Below are 10160 nucleotides of genomic sequence, written 5' to 3'. Positions count from 1 at the left end.
TCATGAAATTACTAAGTTAAACCACTAAGATTTAGGGTTTTGCTTCTTACTGCAGCATAGCCTAGCTTATCCTGCCTGAGATGAAACACAGGGAGCAGAATTCTGAAGTTCCTCAGAGATCAGTCCGGATCCTATTTTCCTTCTAACTCTATGGGCTCTTCCTAGAGGATCTTATACATTCTCATGACTTTAAATACCATCTATAGGTAGGTAAGCCTACTCCCAAGTTGCCCCTGGCAGCTCTGAATTGTACTTGCCATCCTGGCAAAATTAGTTGTGCCCCTTTCATTTTCAAATATGCCCTGGTTCGGATAATTAAATAATATAGCACCTTATTTATATGTCAACTACTGTCAAATCTCTATTTCCAATCCCAGGCCTCTTTTAGAGCTTCACACATAGACTATGCAGCCATACAAGCAACACCTCCATTTGTATATATCACAAGCATAGGCATCTCAAGCTTAACATTTCCTATACTGAAATTTTTTCTTCTCACCTTTGCAATCTGCTGCTTCTCCAATATGCCACATGCCATGTACCCATTTGGTCAAGTTAGAAACATGATGTCATCTGTGACACCTGCCTCCTCATCGCCCACATCCAATGTCTCACCAAGGCCTGTCAATTCCACCTCTGAAATACATCACAAACCACGCACATCTTCTCATCTCTACTGCCACAACCTGATCCAAGTCGCCACTATTCTGGGCCCTGCAATAGCTTCCTGACTAGTCTCTACTCTTGCTTCTACTCTGGACACAGCGGCAAGAATGACCTTTAAAACTTAAATTAGATCATGTCCTTTCCTAGCTTCAGACCATTCAGTGATTCTAAAAACAGAATCCTCAATTCTGGTCCATAAGGTCCTGCATGATTTTGTACCTGTCAACTTTCCTGGCCTTTACTTCCCACCTCCCACATCTCTGCTCCAGTCATTCTGTCCTTTTTCTAGTCCTCCAGCAAGCCATGTTCTTTCCTACCCTAATGCATCTTCACCTACTCTTCCTTCTATCTGGCAGAGGCTGTTACACGCTCACCAAAGATCATATTCTCCTCACCTACCTAGGTGTGCTGCTAGACTATATTTCCCAGACTCCTTTGCAGTCATTATAGCCAGAGGATACAATTCTAGACAATATGATGTGATCATAAGTCACGTATACCTCTTCCAGACCTGGCCCATACAGACATCCCCTACATGCTCCTCCGTGCTCTTTCCCCTTTCCCATTGGCTGCAATGGAGATGACCACCAGGCAACTCTCGCAGCCACATGTAGAAGATGGAAGATCATCTGTCAGAAAGAGACTCAGAATGACTGCGTGGAGAAAAGCTATCTCATCTTTCTGTCTTCTGCCCAGTACAGGTATCTGAGTAAGAAATACACTTCTATTGTGTTTAAGCCAGTATATATTTGGGGGTCTATTATTACAATGGTTAGCACTATTTAATCAAAAACCTGTACCTGGAGCATTGCTCAACCATACCACCACCACTATGCACACACACACGCACCCCTACACTCAGTAACTCTGCATTGCTCACACCTACTCATAGCCTAGGTCTGGGCTTACACGCATTGGGAGGCCATCCCTGAATCCCCTCATCCACTCTAAATTAAGTTGTGCTGACATTCTCTTTCTTCACACACTAGTCCTTCCTGTCACTTTACTCATCACAATGCTTAATTACATATTCATTTGTGTTATATTTATTTAAAGTCTATGTCCACAACTGGTCCATAAGATCCATGGAATCAGAACCTTTTGTCCACCAAAATAATATACACAGAGCTTGCACTGTGCTTGGCATACAACAGTCACTTAATAAATTTAAAAATATACAGGATGAACCAATGAGAGGCCACTCTCAAGGGAATACATATGTTTTTTATCACAAGACCACAACTCTAGACCAAAAATCATAGAGAATTAAAATATATATCATAGGGATTTTTTAATATTTAATCATTCAGAATGCAATTCTGGGACAATCGACAACCAAGAGAAACCCTACACTGTGAAGCAGTGTTAGCCAGCTGAATAATATAACAGTATTGCCCCGATATGTACAACCAAGAAGTCAATTTCCATTCCTTTCATAAAACCTCTTGCTAAACGTTTACATTTTCTTCCCATCAAGAATGCATTAACGAGATCATGCTTATATAGCTAGTCAGCACAAGAGACAATGACAATTTACACAGGTCTGGTTTAAGTCTTGCAGTAGAGTGCTCACAACTCAAGCTATAGCTGTTGACCTTTCCGATGGCATCCATTATGTGACATTGTCACCAATTACATTAAAAGGACTAACTTTTAAAATCTAGAATTACTCAAAAAGTTCTGTATTGCAAATAATACATGGACTATTGCATCTACACCTAAAATGGCAAAATCACTTAAATCTCTTCTATGGTCCTCTGTGTCTTATATGTAGGAAAATGAACATTATAGACCAAGTTCTTATATTTTTACTTGAGTCTATTTTAAGTAATGCCTATTAATATTTAAATGATTAAAAAATAAATCAATGTTAAATATTAACTGCACAAAATCTAAAAGAAAATGGCCATATTACATCATACTACATTATATAGATTAAAAGCAGTTAATTAGAAGGCTTTTTAAAAATTTAAAGTTTCTGACATCATCTTCCACCATTCCATTAATTCTTCCTTCTCTTCTTCTTTCCTTTCAGAAAATGACTCCAGTTCAAAATCAACCTAAAGGAGAAAATAAGGGTATATTGTTATCAAACTGATTACGTACTTTTAAAAACTGAGAAAAGAACAGCAGGTTTAGAGTTTATTAAAATAAGCTCAATCCAGCCACCTGAATTAAAGTATATCCTAAAAAACCTCTCATGATAAGCAACAAGACACTTTTAGGGAAAAAAAATATCAAAAGCCATTATGTTTCAAATGTGCTTTGATCTAATAGCTTTCTAGAATTATTGGAAAGCAGATTATTTAGAGGCAGATTGTTTAAAGGCAGTTTTTCCCCCATAAAAAGTTGTAATTTATAATTAGTTTTCTGCCTTTGACTATTCAGTGAGCTTCTCCTGCCAGCCTTGAATTTTCTCCTAAAAGCTGGGGAAATATGGAAGAATGCAGTTCAGTGTCCTGGTGTTCCAAACCACAAGGTTCTGCTTTCTAGAACCTTGAATCTGCTAAAAAAAACTGATGGAAATACACACATCTCCAAACCACCACGAAGGCCAGTAGTCCAGGAACTCAACTCTCCTATGAACTGGGCATCCTCATCAGGTCTATGGAGAATTCATACACTTCTGCACAAAGGACTATTCAAAATACGCAGCTCCAAACCCCAGTCCTCCCCAGGCCCAGGAGATAGCCATGCCCCATTCCACATGGATCTAAGAGTTCTTTGATCTGGCCACTTGAGCCTGTGGTTATTTAAGAAAGTGACTACTCAATACCTCCTTGAACTCACACGGGCTAGAAAGGCTAAGGGTCAAAATAGTTGAACCTTTTCAACCTGGCTCTGGAGCTACTTTTGTCCAGGTTTTATTTGCCCAAATTTACCTCCTGATTTTAATACATATCCAGCCTAATATATACATACACACAATCGAAACCAAAGCAACAGTTAAAAACTCAGGATATTTAGTTTGCAAAACCAAGCATTTATACTCCAAACTTTGGGGACATAAACAAAAACACAATAAATTCTTTTCAAGCTTTTTAATTGGAAACTCTGTAGGCCATTCCATAGTAAACGTAATACAAGGACAATAGTAAAATCCTTCTCTAAAGGAGTTTTGGTCTTATCACCACCACCTTCCTAGTAAAATAAATGGTATCTACTTAAATAGGTATCATTCTTGATAGTTCTTAGCATAGAGGGCCTTGTTCATAATGTGTGCTTAATAAATGTTTAGTTAATGCCTAAATTTACCTTGCAGGCCTAATTTATTTTTCCAAATACTTATTGAGTAAGGTATTATACTAGGTGCTAGGGATAAAAAGATAAATTGAACAGAATATTATTGAGATTGAAATCAAGGTCAGCAAATAAAAGCTTCATTTTTTTAAGGTTTTATTTGATTTTCTGGTGGATCTCTTCAAAAACTGAGAAATGGTAATAGAGCTTCACACTGAGTGGTGTTAAATCAATCACTGAGCCCTTGGGCAAGTCACTTAACTTTGCTAGGCCTCAGTTTTCTCATCTTTTAACAGATGGATAACAGGATAATAATGGCTTCTATCTCACAGAATTATTATGAGAGCTAAATATAATCACTTAAACATGCCTGACCCATGGTAAGTGCTTAATACATTTTAGCTATTATCACGATCACTTACCCTGACAGCGGGGCTATAAGGAACTGCCACTTTCTTTGTTATCGCCAGATAGCCTGGTGCCGAGGCTGTAACTTTATAGTTTCCAGGAACAAGCAATCTCCAGTAATCACCATCCTTTGCTGCAGGGCAACAAAATTTCAAGTCACAGGCACATATATGAAATGCATAGTTATGCCATCTAAGTTCAATTTTGATTCCCTGTTTTAAAAGTAGATGTTTACTGAATTTAATGAAATTCCATTGAAAAGAGCATGACACTCTCTAGAGGGCATCGTTACTTACAGCAATTTTACAGACATTAATGTTAAGTTATCTAATAAATCTTCTAATATGATGAATCATCATAATCATGTCAGGAGTAACACAGGTTAACAGCTATATCAAGTCCCCAAGCAGTGGGATCCCACCATCTGGCACCATGTTTTGATTCTTGCCGAGCATCTGGCTGTGAAGACCCGGAGGTCTGAGTCTAGGTCAGTCTCAGAAAGTGTGGCTGAAGGCACCTCGTCAGAAACCCTCAGGGACTTGTTAGAAATTTAAATTTCTAAAGACTCAGAATAGTTGGTCTGGCTGCCTTCTAGGAACTGCATTTACAATCAGCCCTCCAGAGGACTTCTGTTCCCATTCCTCCCCTCACACCCCCCGTCTTCTCCTTGAGCAGCTTAGGTTCCTGGGCACCCCAGTCAACGATACACATATCCTTCAACCTATGTGCTGTTCCCCACCTGCTTATAGGCCTGGCAAACCACCAGCGCTGAGTAACACCCACCTCCTCTACTGTCTGCCTGCCCCTGTGGCTGTGAGGGGCTGGGGAAAACACATACCCAAGCTGGGCTGTCTCCTGTCCACAAACACCAGCCTTCCACAGGCCCTGGTCCTGCCCTGTCTTCCTCCCAAGCCCTTTCACTCTCCCATTTCCTAGATTAGTGTGCATCAATCACCTGGGAAACAGTAAAGTACAAATTCTAATTCACTAGCTCTGGGATGAGACCTGAGCTTCTGCATTTCTGACCAGCTCCAGGTGATGCTGAATTCAGCTGCTGGTAGGGGTCATACTCTGAATACCAAGGATCTAGTGGACAGTCTCCCTTTTCCTAACACCTGTAAAGCATCCTCTTCATCCTCACTCTCTGTTGATGCTTCACATTGTATTTCATTGTGAATATGGAAACCATCAGAAAAAAATAAACCCCCATCACCATCTCTTCCATTCTACCTCTGGACTCTACATCTCCTTTCAGCTAGTGCCTCATTTATCTTCTTTGCTTTACAGCAAAATCTCTGGAAAGACTTGTCTACTCTTCATTTCAAATGTGTCTCCTCCTCTCTCCTTAGACCCTCCCCAATTGGGCTCCGCTGGTCCACTGAAATAGACTCATCAAGACTCTCCACTCTGCCTTATCCACAAGATTTTCCACTCTGCCTCATTCCTGACACTTTTCACACTCTCTCCCTCCTGAAACATTCCAGTCTTCCTGAACAAGGCACTGGGTTTTCTTTCCACCTTAGACCCCGTTGCTCATCCCTCCCTACTACCTCACCCTGCCCTAGAAAAGCTGCAGTGTCCCAGAGCCCACTCCTCAGATTTCATTCCTTTCTACCTATAATTATTCCCAACGTCCAGATTTTTCTAAATTTTTCACATCTGGAATGCAGAGAAAATAATGTTTGTATGTTACGCTAGAGTTAACAGAAGCAGTTACTTGTGGCCACAGGGGACATGGCCTGGGTCCTTCAGGAGCCCCTCCCTGGGGGCGAAGGGAGCAATAACTTGGCACAGGTTCTGGCATATTGGTCTGGAAGCTGGGCTGGCACTTCATGGGGTGTTGATAAGTATTGTTTAATGAATAAATAAATGGAGTTTTAGAGAACAAATATTCAGAATTTAAAAAATACACATTATAAATGTGGAGGTTAAGAAATAGGTAATGGTATAGGATGTTTGGGCACTAAAGGTTCATTAATGCTAAGGTCTACAAACATGCAGAGTTTATAGCTAAAAAGATATTGTTGTTGTTGAAAAGATCCCAACAAATGAGAGTTACACTAAAACGAGCTGGATAGATATTTATTAACAGGAGTAGGTAGGTTTGCCAGGAAAATACATCATTTTCCCCAAAGTAGGAAAATGGAAATGAGGCTTTAAACTTAGAAATAACTAACATCAACCTCAATCCTGTAACATCCTGGATTTATGATACAGATTAAATGAAGAAATGGATGGGAAATCCTAGACACACAATACACTGGCAGTTACCGTCCTTCCTACTCTTCTGCTCCCTCCTGAGGTTCACCAATTAACAGCTCATTAGTACTTCTTCTTAGAAGAGATGAGTATTTTAATTCCAGCTGGTTCATCTTCCTTTGCCTCGACAACTGCAGAGACTCCCGCAGATGGCCCCACCTCACAGCTCTGGGGTGAGACAGCTGAGGAAAGGGCGCCACCTGCTGCACCCCAATTTCTAAGCGCAGCAGCCATCCTAAGTAATTGCTTGACCTGCTCCCCAGAAAAATTTAACTAGATCAAAGCTGGGGGGAGAGGGGGTAAAGAGACATGACGCATATAATTGCTTTGCTTAGAACAGTGTAAGAAGTATAACTATGCTAAGAAGTAACCACGCTCTCGTGTGCAATACTAGAGCCTCCGATCACGGCAGAGAACACCCACCAGATGTGACATCATGGTCTATTCCTTCCACGGAGATGGTTGCATTGGCAATTGGGTTACCTTGAAGGTCTCGTACAAATCCTTTAACCCCTCGGTGTATCTGTGATGGTCAAGAACAACCAAAAAATCTGTATTAGAAACGACCTAAAAACATGCTTCAATCAAACATCTTATTTTCTAGCAAAATACTGCAGATCCCCACTGTTTAAGAATCAAAACAAGCTAAAAAAAGCCACTGAATTTTCTGTGTACTCTTTACTCTGCTTTTCTGCAAGCAGACAAATGAGAAGTAATCCCCTGAAAACTGATATCTTGTTCTGAGTCAAAGAAGACTTTGAAGTACCTTCCAAACCACCAAAGCAAAAACAAAACAAAAAGGTCTGTCAATGTGTAAAACAGTTCTGGTCTTAGCACATTTCATTGTTTTTCTCTCTATTTTAAATTTGGTCACTTGCATATACTTTATATGGCAGCTGTCATTTAAAAAGATAACCACATTACAGCCCTTCAATACTTTTTACTTCTAGATAAAAGGATATACACTGTGAATACTTTTGCATTAAACCAATTAATAATATCATTTTGGTTGATAATCAGTGCATGAAAGGTCAGTGAACTTACTAACTGAAAACTGGGTTTAGAAATAAAATGAAAGAGCTTTTATTGAGACAAGCCCGTGAATTAAGTTGCTGTCATCAACTAACTACTGCAATGCAAACTACAGAAACAGCTTTATTTTCTTTTTCTTTTTATTATTTTTTTTTTGCGGTACGTGGGCCTCTCACTGCTGTGGCCTCTCCCATTGCGGAGCACAGGCTCCGGACGCGCAGGCTCAGCAGCCATGGCTCACGGGTGCAGCCGCTCCGCGGCATGTGGGATCTTCCCGGACTGGGGCACGAACCCATGTCCCCTACATCGGCAGGTGGACTCCCAACCACTGCGCCACCAGGGAAGCCCCAGAAACAGCTTTACTTTTAAATGATAATTCAACTAAGTCAATATGTATTTGAAGTGACGGAGAGCCACTTAAGGTCTCTGAGAAGGTACTGCTTCTGAAATATCAAATGATAATCTATTAAGCTTGATTACCTAACAAAACATCCCCCTCCCCAATGCTCCAGTTGCTCCTCACTCATCTGGCCCCAGAAAATGAATTTTCTTTTGCTACTGATGATATTTGAATATTTCCCTACAGAAAGTAGAATAAGTCTCATGTATCCCTTTGTCACTGGAGAATAAATTTGGCAGTGGTACAATGTTTTATCAAAGAGATAGCCCTGGATATCAGCAAATTCTTTTTTCATTTGTTTTTTTTTTTTGTTTTTTTTTTTGTGGTACGCGGGCCTCTCACTGTTGTGGCCTCTCCCGTTGCAGAGCACAGGCTCATGTGCAGGCTCAGCAGCCACGGCTCACGGGCCCAGCTGCTCTGCGGCATATGGGATCTTCCCGGACCGGGGCACAAACCCGTGTCCCCTGCATCGGCAGGCAGACTCTCAACCACTGCGCCACCAGGGAAGCCCCCATTTGCTGTTTTTTAAAAAAGCAAAACCTCTGAAACTCTATAAAAGTAACACACAATTCTTTTCTCTAAAGGCAATTTACCAATGGTAAAAAGCTATACATGTTGTCAGTAATAATAAATAATATTTTAATGGCAACCAGTATAGTGAGAAGAGAGTAAACACTTTTTTAAAACAAAAAGACATTCTTAGACTTTTCCCCAAGACTTACCTATGGATTAGCTAACCAAAATTGTAAGAGGCTGAAATTTAGCCACTGGAAACAAGAAAAGTTAGTTTTCTGAATGAAATTCACATGGTAAAAGTCACTGGGATCAGAAAAATTGTTGAGATGAATTTATTCATCTTGAGGCACTATAATCCTGATATATTATAAACCTTAAAGAAATGAAAGTTTTAAACTTCCTCATCTTTGGAAAATAAATCAATCATTTCAAAAACATATAATGCACCTACATTAGGCACAAATATACCCAGTTAATATTCATAACTTTACTTTTTTCTGCCTTTGCAACCCAAGACTTAAATTACAGTATGTGATTAACAAATAGTTAAATAAGTAAATGTCTATCTCTGATATGCCAATTGTGAAGCACAATATTTCTGTTTGAAATTTTCCACTGTAGGAATAAATCTCAACTGAAGTGTTATAGGCTGTCACGACTCCACAGGAATGCAGACTAGAAAATACTGTCACTTTATGACTTTTGCAAAAGAAATCCCAGAAGTTCAAATTTCACTCATACCTGGGGAAGCTATTTTACTACACTTGTCCTTCCTATAATTCTCTCTCCCCAGATTCCAGGACATTTCAATCAACCAAGGCTTTAAAAAAAAATCCAGAATATTCTTCATTGTTACTAGAACTGTTTATGTCAATAGCCCTTAAATCCTCGAATACTTAAATGCCCCCCAGAGAGCTTGCTGAAATGGAGACTCTGGGGTCCTGCCCTGCTAGGACTGTGATTCAGTGTTGGGACAGGAAACTCATTTTTAACAAGAATCTAGATGATTCTGATGCAGGTGCTCATGAACCATTCTTGAAAAATTCTTTGGAAATTTTGAGAACTAGATGGTTCCAAAGCTATTGTGTGGGAGCTCTTCTTAGCAAACTATTTACCCTAATTAACTTTACAGTTCCAGTTCCTGCAAACATTCCTTTAAAACTCTGCAAGAGATTTCCTCTCAACCAATTACTGAATTGGATCCCCTAATCACCTACTTTCCACGAGTTGTAAAATTAGTCCACACTTAGATTTTAGGCCCAGGTGTTCAATCATTAATCACCACCATATTGTTCCATTGTCAAGAAAATTTCAACACAGAACTTCTGGCAGTCTTCACTGATCTTCCGCCAGCCTTTGATTCCCTAAACTAGAGTGTCCTCCGAGGCAAGCTGTGTGAGCTCACTGCAAATACCACTCTTACTGCTTCTATATAGTCTGCACCATAACACTGATGTCATGCCAGGGTGGGTCACAGGTATCTGTGGACAGATCAAATTCTCATTCCAAGTGGCATAAAACAGGACTGTATGACCTGGTCCCTCTTCTTTTCAGATTATTCTTACATAAATTGTAACAGCTTTTAGATGAATTAATACACCTGCCACCATAAATATGACAAGCATTCTCCTCTTTCCAA

At 40.0% G+C, this 10160-nt stretch overlaps 1 protein-coding gene across 1 annotated transcript in view; it reads right to left on the bottom strand.

The window, feature by feature from the left end:
- Positions 1-935: 935 nt before the first annotated feature.
- The window catches only part of CPE (carboxypeptidase E), a 110180-nt gene continuing 100955 nt past the window's right edge, over positions 936-10160 (bottom strand). The window contains exons 7-9 of the mRNA XM_079920459.1: positions 6997-7096; positions 4329-4447; positions 936-2726 (exon numbers count right to left, since the gene is read on the bottom strand). Of these exons, the coding sequence (XP_079776585.1) occupies positions 2628-2726; positions 4329-4447; positions 6997-7096 (318 nt within the window). The 3' untranslated portion in view covers positions 936-2627. The remainder of the gene's footprint in view (positions 2727-4328; positions 4448-6996; positions 7097-10160) is intronic.

This window comes from Stenella coeruleoalba (assembly GCF_951394435.1).
Source record: "Stenella coeruleoalba genome assembly, chromosome: 4".
NCBI lineage: Eukaryota > Metazoa > Chordata > Mammalia > Artiodactyla > Delphinidae > Stenella > Stenella coeruleoalba.
The sequence above is the reverse complement of the archived record's forward strand: the minus strand, read 5'-3'. Positions and strand labels throughout refer to the sequence as shown.